The 19,429-nt window shown below is 35.7% G+C and overlaps 1 protein-coding gene across 3 annotated transcripts in view; it reads left to right on the top strand.

The window, feature by feature from the left end:
• The window catches only part of PIP4K2A (phosphatidylinositol-5-phosphate 4-kinase type 2 alpha), a 123,330-nt gene that overhangs the window by 52,805 nt on the left and 51,096 nt on the right, over positions 1 to 19,429 (top strand). For 2 of the 3 annotated variants that reach the window (XM_067291784.1, XM_013949344.1), the window contains exons 2-3: positions 16,224 to 16,321; positions 17,411 to 17,507. The exons of the other annotated variant lie outside the window; for it this stretch is intronic. In XM_067291784.1, the coding sequence (XP_067147885.1) occupies positions 16,224 to 16,321; positions 17,411 to 17,507 (195 nt within the window). The remainder of the gene's footprint in view (positions 1 to 16,223; positions 16,322 to 17,410; positions 17,508 to 19,429) is intronic. 3 annotated transcript variants of the gene reach the window in all.

Below are 19,429 nucleotides of genomic sequence, written 5' to 3'. Positions count from 1 at the left end.
TAAATACCTGCTCTTTAAGTCCAGTCTAATTAATGAAAACTTTCAATGGGAATAGATCAAACTTTAGTTTCTGATATGTTCTGTTCAGTCTCCTTTTTCTACACAGAAAACTTAAAATGTGGAAAGAGATGCATGCAAAAAATCTCTATAAACAAAATTACCATATTTGAAATAAAAGTTTCAATATATTCCTATACCAAATGGTAAGGATTGTAAACAGCATAAAGCTATGTAGTGCAGTATAGTTTAAATAATAGCAAATTCTGGCCATGAGAACTTTATAGTGTAAGTTTAAATACAATATGAAAGGAGCACTAGATAAAATGATTGAATTATGGAGTTTCAGAGTCAGAGTATATAAACCCTACAAAATTTTATTTATATTACCCATCACAAGGAGCTTATGGTCTTTTGATAGTGCCTGTATATTTATATCTGTTTTCTGAATGGAGATACTGAATTAAATTATCAGAGAATATAAGCAGGACCAATTTTTTGGCATAGGTATATCAAAAATTCAGTTCCATTGCAGTGCTTAATACTGGTGTTTCACAGTAGCACCTTACAGCATGTCCTTTTGTTTATAAAAAGGAGGTAGAGGAAAGCAAGTCTGAATGCATATGACCATTATATAGTTTAACAGCTGTTTAGAACTAAAGAATGTCAAATTCTGCTGGTATTTGAACAAATTCACAGTTCAGCTTTAGATAACAAACTGCTTGTAAATAATCCATTAGCAAATCTATTCAAGGATGAGCCATACTGTAGTATTCTGAACGCACTGAAGTAGAGGTAGCCGTGCAAGCCAAAGTGGGCTGGTTTCAGATGGGATAATACACAGGTTTTAAAACACCCAAGGAGTATCATGTCTTTGTATGTCATAGAAAGGTGGCCTGTCCTGCAGAGCAGTGAAGGCAACTGTCTTCATTCTGATTTCCCACAGATCCAATGAAATGTGTCTTGCAGTCTTTTCCCTCCTATAAATTTTTTCACCTACTGTGAGCATGATGTATGTTTTAGTTCATTACTGAGCTGTTGAGAAACAAGGACTGGCTCTCGGGAGAGGGATAAGTCATCTCAGTTGTTTGCATGGGCCTTTGAATTGGGCTGACTAGAGCTTGCGTCATGACTGACTGTTTGCGTTGCAGGTGGTGCTTGGGAGGCCTTGTCTTGGAAGAAGTGGGGGACCTTTCCTCTGCTAGGTGGTATACAAACATGAAACAAAATATTAGTCCTTGCTTCTAGATCTTTCAGTCAGATAAATACTGTTAGGCATATGTACTACTCAGCTGACAGACAGTAATCGCACTACAACGGTATCTGTTTATCCATCTTCAATATTTTAACAGTTTAATACTAGGCTATTTTTAGTACTGACAGATAGATGGTATGTGATTTTAGAGTGTTTATTAATTTAGTTTTCCTTTTGAAGGTATCTGTTGGTATCTGAGGTCACTTGAATCAACCAGGTCTGTACAAATAATCCATATCCTGTTGAGTTTACATATTGTGGTGTAATAACATTGCTTTTTACTCCATTCTTTTTCTTCAGTATGACCTAGAAGAACAACATATTCTTCATGTTGTGCTATGTGCAGCTCTCCAGAAAACTGGCTTTAGTTGAGTTGTCTTGCCTTCTGGGCTTATCCACTACTAGATAGCAGAAGTGGGAGGGAGACAAACAGAAGGTCCAAAGACGAGAAGAAGTTATGTACACTGCTGGCAGACTTCCTGTGTTTGAAGCCTGCAAAGAAGTCTTCAGTCTAAGGAAGAGAAGTACAGACAAGCATTGGAAGGATAACTTCATTCTTGAAAGTTCAGTAGTGCTTTTAGTTTACCACTATCTGAATTCAAGTTTTGGCGTTTGCAATATAAAGGGTTGGCTGATAGGCTTGACCTTCAGATCATCATCAAATTCTTAACTGTAAGTGTAAGCTTAGCCCAAGATATACTTCAGAATTTATTCATTGTTTTTAGCTTTGAAATTCTACAAACCTAGTGTTGAGTCTTTTTATATTTAGAGTCACTAGAGTAAATGTATTTTATTTTCTTATATCTGGGTGTCTGAGATAGGATACCTCTGTTTTGCATTTGATAAATAATGCAAAACTTGGTAGGTGTGTCTTTGCGTTGGCAAGTAAATTTACCTGGGAAAAATGTATAAATATTGGAAAGCTTGTGGTACCAGACTTCAGTCATAAAAAGAAATAGGATTGCTTTTCTTTTCAAGGATGTATACTTTCAGTCTTGTTCAGGCTTAGGCATGGCAGTTCTTAGCCAAACAGTCTAGATTATTTAGTTTTCTTCCATACTTATTTAGCAGTCATGTGCATTTTTGCTGTGAATAAATAAAATTCTGTTTACTTGGGAATTAGAGAAATCTCATCCATTGAGACATCTGAAAGGTTGCATGAGCCAAAAATATGACCAACTAGGCTCTCTTTCAGCAAACCTGAAGAGCTGAGGCGTATAAGTATACTGAGTTTTAAGGCAGGCCTTTGAGGCATAAATGAAAACGGCCATCCTGAGATAAAGTACTTACATGCTTGCGTTTTTTGGGTGGACGAGGTAGAGAATGTTGTGTGTTTCTTCTCCAGTTGACTTAACTTTAATCCCAATTTTAAGCAATATGTGAAAACCCTTATGTCTGAAAATGACTGAAAAATTTGTGACATTAGAAAATGAATCTATTTCTATCCTTTTTCCGTTCTACTTCTGCATGCCATACTATAAATTTGGATGGAATGATTTAAATGAAAATTGGTTAATTAAAATTTACACTGGTAAGCAAGCAACTCATTTTTTATATATAACTGATTTTAATCCCTTTTTGCATTTGTAATGTAGGTATTGCCTTTCTAAGTAGGAAGGTACACTGTATACACCTCTCTGAAGGTTCCTGAGAATAGACTGGCAGGCAAGGGTATGATTTTTAATTGGAAGGACCATTTTTTAAATCACGTTTGTCAAGCTCTGGTAAATTGAGAAGCAATGCACTAACCCAGTATTTTTTTCCCGAAGTTAAACAAAACAACCTTAAATATCCTGGATACACAAAGTGGAAAAATAAGTTAATAAAAGCAAGTTTCATATTTAATGCAGTAATATTTTTAAACAAAGGAAATATTATCTGAAGACTATTGTCAGTTCAACTCATTAAAATGCCTTAAAATTTCAAAACTAGATCTCATCTTCCATAACATTTTTTTATTAGTGGACCAGAAAAGGAAAACGAGTCTTTCTGCTTTTTTGACTCCCAGTTGGTTTCTCAACTCTGTATGACCTATCTATTCAGCTCTGCTAGCTGCATCAACAGAAATGAAGAAAATGTTCTTCCTGCGCCTCAAAAGAAGTTAGTTTTCCAAAGCCAGTTTTGCACTTCAGCAAACTCTAATTTCAAGTACTTAAATGTTGGCAGCAAAAACAAATGGCAAAAATTTTTTGTGTGCGGTAGGTTCAGTCATTAGTACAAGTTATCATTATTTCTCACTTTATTTTACAGTGTATTGAAGTTGAAATAAAATTTCATTTAAATTTCAACAAATTTCTAATGAACTTTTATGCACTTTCTAATAATCGAATCTGGGACGGCACACAACACTTTTCACCTTGCGGTTTTTAGCTAGTAGTCTGAATGTTTTAAGCTAACAAATTGCAGAGAGAAGCATGTTCCTGCCGCCTTCCCTCTCGTGTGACCTCACAGCGCACAGGACTGGCAAACTGATCCAAATGAACAAAATTCTTTTTATTCGGCTCGTTTACAGCCAGGTTGATTTTTAGCATTGGTTCATCACAGGACCCCCCCCCCCACACACACACACACACACACACGGCAGCAGAGGAATAACAATGGCTTGAGAGCAGGAACAAGCAGGGAAGCTCGGGAGTGCTGTTTCCAGGAGTAATGCTGGGGAAGCTGACTTGTTTGAAGCACAGGCCTGCTATGCTTTATCTGTGACTCGCTGAATCTCTCTTGAGCCCTTTCTTCTAACTAGCCAGAGGTGTCCGTACTGGATTTCCTGAAAAATACTCTGGTATTGATTGCATTTTCAGTCACAAGTTGTAAAAGATCATATATGCTCCCACATAGAACTGGAAAAAAAATACCAAATATTTATGAGAAAAGGGGCCTGAGCTTACAAGTTTGAAGTAAGTACTTTCTGTCCATCGTAGCGTTTCTATCTTTCCTGATGGCAGAAAAGCGACAAGCATGTTCCTTCATTTGCGGTAGGTGTGCCTCCCTCTGACGCCTGCAGGGCTGGAGGGCCAGCACCTTACCGCGGGGCCCGGCGTCTTCTCCTCCACTGGGAACAGTAGGAATTAAGGGCTGTCTTTAACAATGGCAGCTTTTGGTCCCCACCTCCTTCAGAAAAATATTTGATGGCAATAGCTTTTACTGTGAGCTTCTCTCCAAGAATTTTTTTCCGTTCTTTTGGTTTATATTACAATTAAAGCTAAGGTTAATATTTCCTTTTTAACACTGTTTTTCAAAAATTACTTCTTATAAAAGCCTGATGCTGGAAAAATGAGTATCTGTGCCTAGAGGAATGTGGAGGGCATAAGAGTGCACATTCCAGACCGTTTCTGCTGGGATGGTGATGCAAAGCAGCTGTGAGTCAAGTTAGCTAGCCAGTGTGCTGCACAGGCAGTGTGCTCATGCCTCTGGTCCTAAAAATAACACTTGGTTTGATACTACAGAGCTTCAAATCTTTAAAAATGCAATGTTGTACCTACTGTGGGTCCCTTAGTCCGAAGTCTTAAATGGTCTTATTTTTTTAATTTGTGTTGAAGAATTTCCTATGTTAAGGTTAGTGCTTATGGCTGAAAATGCATGTTAGTAGTTCAGGATTTTTAAATTTTTAAAAAATTTATATCTCTATGTGTATGCAGACAGGTGCATGTATAGAATATATATATCTGTATATGAAGTTCTTGCTTAAGGGATAAATTAAATCTGTTAGATGTTTTTAATTTGGATTTTCAAGTATGGAAATAATCTGAAAGGCAGACAAATTTCCTTTCTCAAACCATTCGTCAGTAATACAAACCTTGAGACAAATGATAGTGATGAGAGTTTTTGTAGACTAATTCTGCTATCCAGGTCTTGAGACTGTGATTTTAATGTTGAGGAGAGGAAATGAGTGACAGCTGATCAGACAGTGGCATCACCCACATTATCGTGGGAAAATGTGTTTTTGACTAGTTTTGAAACAGTATAACAATGGATAGCATAATAGAAAGTAATGTGATTGTAAACAAGATACTGCTGTCCACTACTATTGTAGTGTTAGCTAATTCATAGTTTCCCCAACCTGTAAACCAAATTCTTTTACTAAAAGCATTCTTTTTCATCCTGCTTCTCTATGCACTTGTTAATAGTGTGTCATTTACTTTGTGTCTAATAAGTATACGTTGATAGCATATAGAAGCCACTAATTAATGTGGCCAGATCGTGGCTAAATTGCATTGTGGAAAGGGGGACCTGGGTTCTGCAAAGTGGCTGTCTCCTGCCCCTGGGGTGGAACTCTTACTTTGGCACACTCGGATCTTCTTGCTTTCAGGGCTCCTCTAATGCCATCTTATGCAACATCCTAGTCCAGGTAAACCTCCGGGATGATTACCTTGGTTCCAGGAACACTAGAAAAATTAGGAAATTTTCTCATGGGATACTTCAGGAAAAGCAGAAGGTGTGCCTTGGCCAGCTCACAGTCACAACTGAAGGCAAAATTAAGTTATAGTTGAGACTTTGGGATAAAAGCTGTGCATATGGAATACTGTTTAGAGTATGTTATGAAGTTTTATAATGAAAATTTCTTATCTTTACAGTAAAAGCAATGTTGTATTGTTGCTGTCTTTTTTGAATGACAGTTTGGTGATCTCTATTTGATCTCCCTTCAGAGAGCCACCGTTACACCAGTGCATGTTCAGATTAACAGCATTAAAATCACTAGAGTTGCTTCTTATTTATAGACTATGACAAATATAAATAGAAAGAGGATTTATGCGCTCTTGCCTACTGAACATGTCCATGTAGATCCAGTAAACTCATGAAATCCTGTAGTAACAGAAGTCTGACCTGTAAACTTAGGGAAAAGGTTGTGCAATTATATTATGTGACTTTAAAAATATATATATATTATTTTTTATCAAGGGATAAAAAGATGTTTACCTTGAGTTGTGTAATCATTTTAACTTTCAATTTAAGCAGACTTTGAGTGTGATGAGGCTTCAGCATCAGTGAGTCCCCCCAAGCTGCTCCTCTGTGTACACTCTCTCCCCCCCAAATCAGTTGACTACTTCTTAACTACTCTGAAAACAGTCTTTTGTTCTACAAGGTCAGAAAGGCTTTTTCAAGTCATGAAATACCATACAGTGGTTTAAATACTTGGCCTGCAGCAAAATGAATATTGCAGTTATTATATCTAGGCACTTAATATCCAATAAGTAATGATAATAAATGCATGAAATTTTGTACATAACATTACTGCCAAAATAAATGCTTGGCTTATTTTTCTTCAAACTAATGGAAATTGGAATTCTGTGTGGAAAAAGGGTATCCAGGGCAGAAGCAAGAGCCAGTTCATTGTGTTCGAGTAAGCACAACAGGATATTGTTCTTTCCCAGATTCTAAACAGCTGGCACATAAAATCATGGCTTCTGTAGCAAGGATTTTTAATGTATCTATTGGGAGGAGAGTGTAATGCATGTTTAGAAACTATATTTGAGAGAGCAAATAAGCATTCCTACCCTGACAATCACAGAAGAGATGGACTGGAAAGTGCTAAAACAACACTTAATCAACCTCAGAGCCTGTTCTGAAGTTGCCAACTGACTCGAGCCTTTTTTGGTTTCCTTGGACCTTAACATTCCCGGTGGCCGGCATGGCTGCCTGCTGTCATGGCTAGGAATGACTGCTTTTGGCTGGACACAAATTTTATAAACAGAGCCCATACAGTAGCTTCATTTAGTAAAAATTTTTCTCATTGGCATCATGATAGAATCGGGAAGAATGGTAATCCTCTCCAGGTGACTACAGATCTGTTAGTCTGACCTCAACTGTAGGCAAGGCATTACAGAAAATTTCAAAGTAAAAAAAACTAGATGGTTGGTAAATACAGAGGAATGCAGTGCAACAAATGATATAAAGAAGCTTCAGGAAGATAAACTAAGGGATTTCTCTAAAGAGAGAAAATGCAAAACTTCTCATCCATTTGGACTTCTAGTACAAAATTTTTTTATAGTGCTGCACAGAAAATTGTTACTTCTACTGGATGATATAGGTTGAGAGCTAACAAAAAGTTAGGAAAATAGTATTGCTTCTGTTTTTGGAAAATTTGCCTTGTTCTTCAGCCTGCACATGACCAACAATCACAAATGACTGGAAGGGATTATGTTTTAATGTCATCTTTTCACAAGTCACAATTCTTTGAGTAATAACATATTTCTGACAGTGGAATCTGTGACAGCATGTTAAACTGTCTGAAGTCCTAAGATCTGTATTACCAAAGGCTATTCACTAGTCAGTCTTCCTTCCCCCTAAAAAAATGTTAGCTCCATTACTGTTGAAAGACTTTGACACCGTAAAAATAACCAAAATATTTGTTTTTTTTCCATCCCTTATTGCTTCTCCACAATAATGAAGCCCAGCTAATGCTTTAGATTATTGCTTTGTGGTATTCATTCTGCAGCCATCCAGGTTTGTTATTTGTAAGCAGGATGCTCTTAAAGCCTTCCTCTATCTTAGCAGCTGGTTTGCATGTATTATCTGTGAAATGGTTCCATAGTTTATTTTCCCATTATTCTTTGGCTTTCTTTGTTGGATAGATTTTTTTTCAATTGAATTTCACTTTACAATTACAGCTTTCAGGTAAGACTATAGCATCTGTGTATTTGTTCAGCTGTTTGCTGGAGTTTTGTGTTCGATTGCACAGATTCATTTTCCTGTTGAGAAAAGTTATACTTGACAAATATGTTCTTAAAAGCTATTAGGAAAGATAGAATTATTTAATAGGCTTCTTTAAGCCTGTTCTTTTCAAATATAAGTAACATGATTCCTGGAATATGATACTTCAGGTCCTTTGGTGTAATTTTACTTCATTTTACTCCTTTTTGTTGAACTCTTCTTCCGGAATTCACCACAGATCATTTAGGAAAACAGCAGAACATTTGTTTGGTTTGAGAGTTAAGTGTATTATTTTGTATATAGAATTCAACTTACTTTGGTTAAATGTGCCTGCTTCCGTTGTGTGATCCTCTGCAATATGGTATATTCTAAACCAACCTTTTCCTGTATCATAGATAAATACTTAATGCCTCTTTGTATCTCCATCTTTTGGGGTGTTTTCTTATGAAGCTTTCAGGACCAAGCCAAGTAAACTAAGTTTATCCCTTGCCAGATAAGAATTTTGTTCTTTAATCAGAAAGCTACTGGCTGGATGGCTATCAGTCCTTCTGACAAGTATGTGTATTTTAAACAACTATTTCAAACAATAGCTGAAGATACCAACTGCTATGAAAGAAATGCAGTATAGTGCATTAACTTTTCAGCACATAAATTAGAGTTTAAAAAAAGATGGGTTCTGATATTTCTGCTCAAACAGTAAAGCATTCTTTTATCAATTTTGTGGCATGTTCACTAGCTAATAGGTTTAGCTAATAGCAAATTGCCAAGTTGCCTGAGCTGTATGCTTTGCCTTATTTTCTTTTTAACCATTACATTAGAAAACAATGATGAGCTCATCTGTATTGTGTGCATCGCTGCTCATCCTAATCTGAAGGACTTTGACTGCTTTACAGTTTCCTTTTCCATTGAGACTGCATTTTTTTTAATATGCCTTTTGCTACTCAAACTGTTTTGCATGTCAAAAATCTCCACTGTAAATAAACCATCTTTCTTTTATTCTATTTTCCATTTCATTAATACACACTAGTATATTTATACACACTTTCATGTTTCTCCTGGCTTTTTAGAATTATGAGGGATTATCATGACAGTCATTGTATCTGAGCTGATTAATTTATGTTTGGACTCTGATTATTTGGCACATTATAAGGTGTTAATTTTTGCACTCATTGAAAGGTGCAAGCAGATTCACAGAAAGTTTAAGCAAATCTGTAGAAATGTGGCTTTACACTTGTCTGATAGTATACAGCAGATGTTCTGGATTTTCTAGACTGTGAAAGTATCCAAGAGACTTAAAAGAGTTTAAAATCTTGCATCAAAACATTTATAAAGGGAATATGACTTTGAAGCTTTCCTTGTAGGTGTTCTTTAAACACTGTCACTCCAAACAATCTGAGCATGAATGACAATCGCCTAATTTAAAGATAAACACCAAGAAATGAATGCTCTGCAAAGCCTTTTTTCCTCTATTTTGGGACTTTCTCTGGTATGTCACAATATCCGGTTTGGGACTTTCTCGGGTATGTCACAGTATCCTGTTTTCCGAATGGATGCGAAAACTACAGGCTCTCCCTCACCAAACGTATTTCATTGTACTGCTGAAAACTGCAACTAAAAAGTCTCATGAAGACATCTGTTTTTGTTTTTTTTTTTTTACTGTGAAGCTAATAGGTCTTTGGGTTTTTTTATTTTAAAGTCAGATCATAAGACTTCAGAAAAGTCTTGCTACTTTTTTGATCAAAAGTAAATAACCTTTAACTGATGTGTTTATTTCTCAGAATTTTTAAAACCACAAAGTATATTTGATAATTTTGCAAAGGATTTTGGGTGTTCTGTGGTTAGCACATTGGCAAAAGTATGCCTTTATGAATTAATGTGATTTGAAAAATATTTGGCTCAATTGGGCTTACTTTTCTAGTGTTAGATTATTCAATTTAATTGAAAGCTGACAATCTAGTGATGGATATCGCCTGAACTATAAAAACATTAGTGATTCCTGGTGGATGTTCTTCAGACACGTGAAACTTCAAAGCATATTATTCTGGCAGCTAGGTGGTCTTTTATACTGGCTTGTTTTTTCTTTCTCTTCATATACCTTAAATGAAAACGATCCTAAAGATTCAGAGAATATTAAATACTTTACCCTATGTTTTCTTCTTAGTCAAATAATTGCTTTGAGTTCAAGACCTGTTTCTGAATAGCTAACTAGGAATTACTTATATATTGTCTCCTGTGGCATTTAAAGTCCTAGCACATTTTGAAGTTAATAACAAATGTCTGGATAGATATTTTTTACCTTGTCCTTTTAGGAAAAAAATAGAGATGAATTTTTGTACGACTGAAACTATGAAAACCTCATTTAAAACAAATTAAAGAGTATGTTGCTGAACTGATTTATTTTGCTACAGCATAACTTAGCTTAACCTTTTATTTCTCTTGCAAGAATAGCATTGATGTAATTTAAACTGTCAAATGACATTTATCAAATGATGGTTTTGCCCTCTAACAGACAAATGTCTTCCACAAAACTTGATTAGCTGCTGACCTCTTCCACCCTTTTCAGATCCTTCAAGGTAGATTTCAGAGTTGTAAAATAATCATTTTGCTTTCAGTTTATACTTCAATACAAAGCATTTACTGTCCCAGTAGCGATACTGCAGCTTGCTCCACATCTGGCTGTTGGAAGCCTGCCTAGCTGTGCCTGTCACCGCTGCGCCCGATCTGTGTTAACCCAAACTGCTGCTCCTGGCAGAAGAGAGACAGCAATAGAAATGTCTTTTTACAGGATAATAGAATGAATAACATCAAGAAACTTTATTTTCTACATGATGATGCTCTAGTGATCAGGAAAACCCTCTATTTCATAAAGCCTGCCTGGTTTTCAGTTATGAAAAAGGTGCCAGAAGAATGAAGCATAATAGTCTCCTAAATCTGAAATGTTATATATACCCCCTGAGAGGTTTCCTCTTTTCTATTCATATTCTTCAGCTCTGTAGCCTTGCTTTGTAAGAGTAATCCATTAGAAGCCAATAAGCTTGCTTTTATAAGGATTAACTTACAAGCAAATGAATTAACTATGCCTTTGAAGAAGCATATGTCTGGATTGATACTGCAAAATGGTGGCCCTGTGTCTTAATGGAAAACACTGTCTAATATTCCTGTCTTCAGAAGTCTGTACTGGTTCCTATGCTGAAGAAGAAAGTAAGATGTGCAGAAAGTAAATGATGAACATAGAAATCTCAGAGAGATCTGCTGTTGGTGTTAAAAGTTCATTTCTATTTTTAGGCCTCAATTACTTCTTTCTTCTGAACTCTCTCCCACCCCCACTTCTTCCAAACTCTGTTTTAAAAATACATGAATTATTGAAAAATGCATCTGATTTTCAGACTAATAAAACAATTGTAGCTTGTTGGTCTTGGTAGGTCAAACTGCTGAGAAATGGCTTTTCATTCAGAAACAGAGTTAAAAGATAAATAGATCTGAAAAGAAAGTAGCACTTCCTCAAGTTTAGCCACACACACCGTCAGAAGGAACAGGGACTTTGCTATATTTGAAACTGCTGAGAGCCATAACTGTGATTTAACATGTTTTGTCAAGCTGTTGAGCATGAAAACACCTAATCCCTCCATGATTCAGGGTGAGTCTGGTTGACTGATATTTTAAATTAAAGGGAAAAGGTATCTACACTGTATATTAAAGCTGAGATACTAAATACAAGATACCACATATAGAATGAAGACTTTAAATAGAAAGAGATTTTCTGAAGCAACCATTAGGTATTGCTAATAGTCTACGTGGGATTTGTGAGATGCTTGGGATGAAAATTTAGGCATCGGAGTACCTGGCTTCTTCCGTTTTTTATGTTTTATCAATGTTTTTATCAACAATACCAGCTGTAGTGTGTTATGCAGGTTTCTTGCTGCAGCATCATACTGATAGGCATCAGGCTGTATCTGTTGGAGAACAGGATCGTTGTTCTGTCTCCTCCAGCTAAACATGCAATATATGCTGTAAATTGCCTTTATTATATGCTGGTTAAAAATCTCATTGTCTGCTTTGCATACAAGCAATTTATTGCTGCTTATGTTCTGACAGAATGAAAACTAATGTTTAATTATGCATTGCCCTAATAATGTGGTGTTTAGGGTGAATGTATCTGAATTAAATAAGGGCCATTAATAATGCCTAACAATTTATGATATATTCATTGCTTGATTTCAAATGATATAAATTAGAGAAGCTTATTTGAAATGTCACCAATATAAGATGACTTTGTGGGAGCACCTCTCTGTGTGCTAATTTCAGAATCATTACCAGCTGAGTCTTACTATTTATTCAATGTCCAGTAGGCTTTTATTATTCCCTTATTTGCAGTTTAATTACAACCTCTGTTTTCCTGACAGTATGAATTCCATCCTAAACCTGCAGGAGCAAAATGAGTTGCAAACAGTAGATTTTTGCCTGAAAGCCTCGTTTCCCTGTGTGCTCCCCCACACCCGCCCTGACTGAAGCGCGGGTCTGAGCAGCTCTGTGCAGGCAGCATCTTTTGTATCATGTGTTTAAAGGGGCAATGTCCATCTAAAGGTTTAAAAATTGTCTTTCTTAAAAGTCTGTGAGTCATGGGGGATGTCTCTGTCACACACATAACCACCTAGCTTTATACCAATATCACAGAAGATATTTGAACAAATCAGTTCAAGGGAGGTTTCTGGGTTACTTATTATCTTATGTATGAGTATTTACAAATGTTATTAGTAGACATGAGGTATTTATATACATAGCTACTGTGCAACTCAAATCTTAGTCATTCATCTTTTAAAATAATCCCTCTCCAAGACTATTACATGGGATTTAAATTCCTCAAAGATCTAGTAAGCATTGTCTGTTACAAATTAATGAGAGAAACTGCAGCAAAATTTTGTATTGCCAAAAAAATCACAGTGCTATTAAAGGATTTAAGTTGCAAGATTGAAGGGACTATTTATATTTCAATATGAGGCATATGCATTTATTGTAGAGATGCTATAGATGTGGTTTCTCTTAGAAGTAATTTTAATTAAGTGAATGTTTGGTCCCGAATTCTCAGCAACAGGTCAGTCTTCTCTCCAGCGAGCCCTTTCTGCTTCATTTATGCATCTTGATTATCTTTTGTGGAAAATTCACAATTCACAATGAAATTCACAATTTCACAATGAAATTCACAATTTCACAATGAAATTCACATTTGGAAGAATTAGAGGAAAATGGATATTTCTGATTTCTTCTGGTATTATTATAGCTATTGTAATACAATTTTGTTGTAATTGGGAATACTGAACTTTTACCCTCACAATCACATTTCATTTGCTCTTATTAAGGGAGCTAGTTGTGTTTAACTGGTAACTGAAGAGAAGCACAAAATGCTTGGTACTGCTATCACATGCATTTTATTTAAAATTCTGTGACACATGACCTTAAAGCACAGAGAAGCAAAAATTTGATCTTAGAAGGCTCAGGATGTTTTCTGTGCATTTTAACATGATGGTTTATTTACGTAGCGATGCCAAAGTGAAGAACTGATCCCTTTGACCTTTCCCTTTTTTCTTAGCTTTTCAAGGCTCGCTTTGTTTTGTTTTGTTTTGTTGTTATTGTTGTCATTCCGCCACCGCCACCCCCACCCTGTGTGGTTCTCGTTTCCACCAAGATGTAATGACAGGGTCTTCCTTCCCATGTTGCGCAGGCTTACAACCCTGGGCTGCTCAGATCTGTTGTAACAGTGTTTATTGCACAAAGAACCAGACCTTACACTTGAGAGGTTTAAATTAATTGATGGCCTGTGCTGCCGGGAGATGCCATTACTCAGCTGGTACACTATACCAGAGGTCACTTCTACTATCTGTCTATCATCTGGGGTTTTTTTTTTCCTCTCCTGCTAGGGAGGAATTGCCTAAAACATTAGAGAAATTACTTTCACATACTTCAGAGTTGGGTGAATCTCCTACAAAAAGACTGAAGTTCAACAAAAACTTCTGTTCGACTCCATTTTTTGCCTGGTGATGGGGTGTGCGTGGTGTGTGTGGTGGCAGGGGGTTACCTTCACATCTGATAGAGAACCTCCTGGGAGAAGTATTTTAGAATTCTTGTTTAGAAAAAAAAATGTAAATATAAGTACATTTGGGTATGTGATTCAGTTATATAGATGGCATTTGTAAGACTTACAGGTACAATTGAAACTGTGCCATTATAGCACAAATTTAATAATCAGCATAATTAACAGTATTCAAGTGAACATGTTCTTGGGATCACTTCTGGCTGGAATGGAAATGCATGCAGGCCTTTGTTATCCCTTTTTCAAGTATGGAATTTGTTGTACTATCTGGCAATATAAAAGAGTAGGTAATTCTGTATAAGCACATCTAAAGCTTCATATCTCTGTTTCCTTGTGTAATATATCTACTTGTCTCTAGTGTTTTTGTACAACAGTTAGACTGGTTCTGCAGACCCATGAAGTGTCCTGTGGTTGTAGGGTGAGATTGATGTACAGTGATACCGACTGTAGTAACGAGTATGTATGTTAGATCTAGTGATGTTCGATCAATGTTTTGTTATTTTATGTCATAGTTAATGAGGTGTCAGCATGATTTATTAAGCTTGTACAGCTGTGTTTGCACAAATTTACTGAAGTTCCTTCTTTCTCTCCCTTTGGAAGGAGGAAGGAGCACTCTCCCTAGAACTTCAAGGAGAAGAGCATGTTGCTCAGCCCATCTCAAATATCTTCATATTTCATTTCTGGTCTCTGTTAAGTAACTGCAGAGCTTTTAAGGGCTTTCCAAAGAAGTACTTCATAAAGTAAATCCAACAGATTTTTATCTGTTTTACTGTGGGCTGCAGGGATCTGAATATGAAACATGGCTAGAGGGGCTGTATTGAAACTTAAAAATACTGAAAAGTGTTGAGGCTGTCTGACTTACCTGCTTGCATTGGTTTCTTTGCTCTGTTTAAAAGTGAAAAAGCTCCTCATTGTTTTTATATTTTTTTTTACTTCAGTTCTACAGAAGATCATTCAGTAAAAGCTCCTACTTGCTATTAGCAAGAGCATTTTTCCTCCCATATTATAACCTGTAGCTGTTTCAGTGAAGGCATCTCAAAAAGCCTCTCTTAAGCAGTATAGCATTTACAGGGGACTAACAACTTCCTAGTTGGAAAGCGTTGTTGGATAAGCACAACCATTGCTAAGAGCAGCACAGGGTCACCCCTATTTGGCTATAACCATCTCTATTGTGCATTTGTATTCATATAGCAAGAGTTCGCATTTTGCTAAAGCAAAATGTGCTCTGCAGGAGCAGAAAGGTTTGATCATGTAAATCAAGATGCATGACCAGGGTCCAGAACACTGCAAGAGCATAGGTAAAACATACTCAGTGGGTATTTGGTGACTCTTGTTGTAATGGATATCTTGTTAGTGATCTGAAAGAACTGTTGCAAGCTAACAATGCTGGCTGTTATGTTTATCATGTTGTAGTTAACATTTTCTAAAATAATTGTAGATTAATGCATGCAATAATAAAAAACAGGCCTGCACTGTGAACTTGTCTACATTTTATCATAAAGACATGAAGATAAGTGGATGCTTCTGAAAATAAGTGGATACTTTATTTGTAAAATCCTAGTCTTGAGAAGACTGACAATATTTATTTCAAAGCTAGAAAAAATAAATGGCATGCATAAACATAAGAAATCAAGGAAACACTTAGAATTTATTTCTCCAACCACTTTAAGGAAAAATTAAACTAATTAAACTTGAATGTTCAAAAAAAAGCCTTAATGCTGTAACTTATGAAAACTCAGCTGAGCTCTGCACTTATATAAGAAACTAGTCTCTGCTTATTAAGTCCACAATGTGTGCATTCACATGTAAGTAAAATTTCAGTTTAAGACTAGTTTGTAAACTGTGAAGGTTAAGTCACTGGAATACAGAATTTGAATTTGCTAGAGAAAATGTAGCTCAACTGACTAAATGGGAAGAGTGTTTTAAGATTAAAGACTGTTTTGCTGACATCCTTATTGACCTTTCATAAATAGTACTTTCTAGGAGTGCTCTGAAACACTTCTTCCCTGAAACTAGTATAAATATGGAATGCTATTTCTTCTCTTCCATACTGTTGATCTTGTGAATGCATTTAATTTGGAAAGAGCAATCTGCTTTTCTGTTCTTTCTCTTACCTTGATTCCAGAACACACAAAAAAGGAAATAGTAGGCCAAGTAATTTCTTCACAGTTAAGTCACATGCAGCGTCTTTGCAAAGACATCAGCAACTAAAATATATTCTGTTTTCTCTAGATTAATGAACTGAGCCATGTTCAAATCCCTGTTATGTTGATGCCAGATGATTTCAAAGCATACTCAAAGATAAAGGTGGACAATCACCTTTTCAACAAGTAAGTACAAGTAACAGTTCTTTGTAGAAGTGGGTAGTGGATGTTATTTTTCAGTTGATGGGACTGAAATTTTGATGATTAATTTAATCCTGTGTTAAACATAACCATCTGTGCTGTTCTAAAAAGCAACAGGAGGGGCTGCTGGGTAGTACTCTTTTTCCATATGGTATATTATTGCCTTATGAATATCTTTTATATTAAAAGTGAACCACTCAGTGATTATTTGTGGCTGATATACATACTTATTTAAGTATTTTTTAAAACATAAATTCACATACAAATATTTTTAATATTTTAAATGAAATATTTGAGTAAGAATGGGAATTTAAATCATATATCAAAGCTGAATAATGTACAACTTTTTATATTCTGTAGTAGAAAATCATATCAATCATAGATGAGCTCAAAAAGTATTAGGATGATTTAGTGTAATATCCACATCTCTTAAAAATAAAGGTGCACCACAAAGGTGTATGCAGATGTACAAAACTGTTAATACTGTTTTGTGTATAAATGAAATTCAGGTTAAGAATATACCTGTAAAAAGGAAGAACTCTGTTACTTTGTGTCTTTTATTCTATGGCAAAGTTCAAAAATACTTTTCTCAAGTTTAATATCTGAAATTAACAATAGGATATGAAAATCAGTCCGATATTCAATGAAACCAATTTTCTTGAAGCTTTGATACTGTCAGTACTTTATGGTGTCACACATGATGTAATTCTTCTATAGTCCAATCTATTTTTTCACCTTTGGAAGACTTTCAGGGCAAAGGAAAATATTCTTTTCTGCTTTTGAGTCCAGGTGCAAAAGCTATCAAAATGCAGTTTGTATCTATTTCATCCAGATCTGATATAGCTTGTTAGAGACAAATAAATATATGTATATATAAATTTATAAAATATGGTAAAGAGAAAGAAAAGAACACACTGAGACCAAATCTGATTCTTTTTTTTGAACGCGTTAGAAGAGAAATTGTAAATCTCCTTATTCTTTGCTTTGTATGAACAGAATTGGGACAGAATACTCCAGAGTTACTTAATTGCATATGCAGGTGAAGGAAGTTGATTTGGTGTTATATTCTTTCAGAGAAAACATGCCAAGTCATTTCAAATTTAAGGAATATTGTCCAATGGTTTTCCGTAATCTAAGAGAGAGATTTGGAATTGATGATCAAGACTTTCAGGTAAGTTTGCTTTCAAAATACCTAAACCAGTGACGTAAACAGTTTTTAAAGGTTAGCAATGCTGTAGTTGTGAATGAACAATTCAACGTGCTGAAACAAAGTGCTTTTATTTATGTGTTAGTTGGAGAAAACTAAGAGAGAAAGAAGATGCACTTTCTAGTCTTTCCCCCACCAGCAGCCAAAACAGCCTGTCCCAGCTGTCTTTTGCTTCTTACCTTTTTACTGTCCTTAGTACAGTCCTCCTTATTTCCCATTAGAGCACCTCCCAGTCATAAGCCATGCTATTAAAGCTGCAAGGTGATGCCTCTTGTGATAGGAGAAAAAATAATGTCTGGACAATTCTGACAAGAGATGCTGTATTCAGCTGAGTCGCTTGAGTAACACTTGCTTTACTGACGTGCCTATGTGAGATGTAGTTTCAGAAAAGACCATAGCCTTCTGGTTTCTTCCTGCTTTTTTCGTTTAGAAGTGTGATGTATGGCCAGCCAACTTCATACTGCTGCATTTCATCTCCTTTTCCCATTGTTAAAGGGATGTGGGAACAAATAAGTCGCATAGAGGAGATACAGCAAAACAGGAAATTGCTCTTGAGTTGGCAGTATTGTTTCTTGCAGTCAGAAAAGAAAATTCTTGAACTCTGCTTCAGTCTTATTTGCTCATACTCACTGCCATTTCTTTATCATTAATTATTCCTAATATACATCATTTCAATTATAGCAATAATTCCATCTGCAGTTACACTGCTAGACATCTCGTCCTGTCCTATATAACATTCACTGTAAACCCAGTGCCCACTTCTGTCGTGTTCTTTTGCTCTTCTAAACTATTTTGATGTGGGCCAAAGCTGTAGCCTGTGACTAAGAAATATTAGAAGATATTTAATATAAGGTTTCAAGTAGCTAAACAGATTGTGCAAAATGCATTTGTCATAATATTCCTATTCTTATTACTTAGAACGGACTGAATGCTGCAGCCTAAATCTAAATCTAATTCTTTCAATTATCCTCTTCATCAACTTTTCCCTTTTCAGTATCAAGCAGTGTGTTACGAGTGCATAGATTGCTAAAACGTGCTTGCAGGAGTGTATGTGAAGACTAGGTTATGAAGTCTCAGTATATGGCCACTGTAACTTTGGTAAGACTTTCTGCCAGCAGGTGGAGAAGTTTTTTCGTTTGTTTTTTTTTTGTTTTGGTGGAGCTGTTGTGATCATATTGCATAATTCTTCACTATCCTTTTTACTGAAGAGGAAATACACCAAGACTCAGCTGTTATTACAGTCAAGCCACTAACAGTTATAACAGTTGGGCCCAAAATACCAAATTGCATTCCTGGGTTGAATTTTTCTGATGGATCAAAGAGGAACTTTTTGTTTGGGAAGATATTTGACTCCTTTATATGAAGGTTTCCTTCTCCTTGACAAAGGAAAAGGGTCAGTGTGTCAAAGAGAAGAGAGATGTAATTGCTCCTAAACTTAAAATTATGGTGTCAGCTAATGCTTGAAATCTTTTAGAAGATGGGATGATGACATTAGTAGGCAATCAAGGTTAAATTTCAGTATGTGTATGTTAGAAGACTTAAGATGCTGTCATTAGTTAAAATTGGCAAACTTAGCATAATTAAAATTGCATTGTGGAATGTTTTCATCTGTGCTTCTGTTAGTTAGTTCAGCAATTCCTGTGTTGTAACTATATTATACTGCTCTTTGAATTTATTAATGATGACAATGATAAACAATGTTATGGACTGTCACTAAATAAAATGCACGTTTTCAGATCAAAAACAAAAATACTTTTTTTGTATCTAAGTAGTTTGGGATTTTTAGACAATGTAACTGAACAACAACCCAAAAGAAGAAAACATAACCACATCTTGGTGTAAATGTAACAGTTTTTGATTCAACACTTACATTTAGTTACAGAAAA

Source organism: Apteryx mantelli, chromosome 2 (genome assembly GCF_036417845.1).
Source record: "Apteryx mantelli isolate bAptMan1 chromosome 2, bAptMan1.hap1, whole genome shotgun sequence".
Lineage (NCBI taxonomy): Eukaryota > Metazoa > Chordata > Aves > Apterygiformes > Apterygidae > Apteryx > Apteryx mantelli.
The sequence above is the reverse complement of the archived record's forward strand: the minus strand, read 5'-3'. Positions and strand labels throughout refer to the sequence as shown.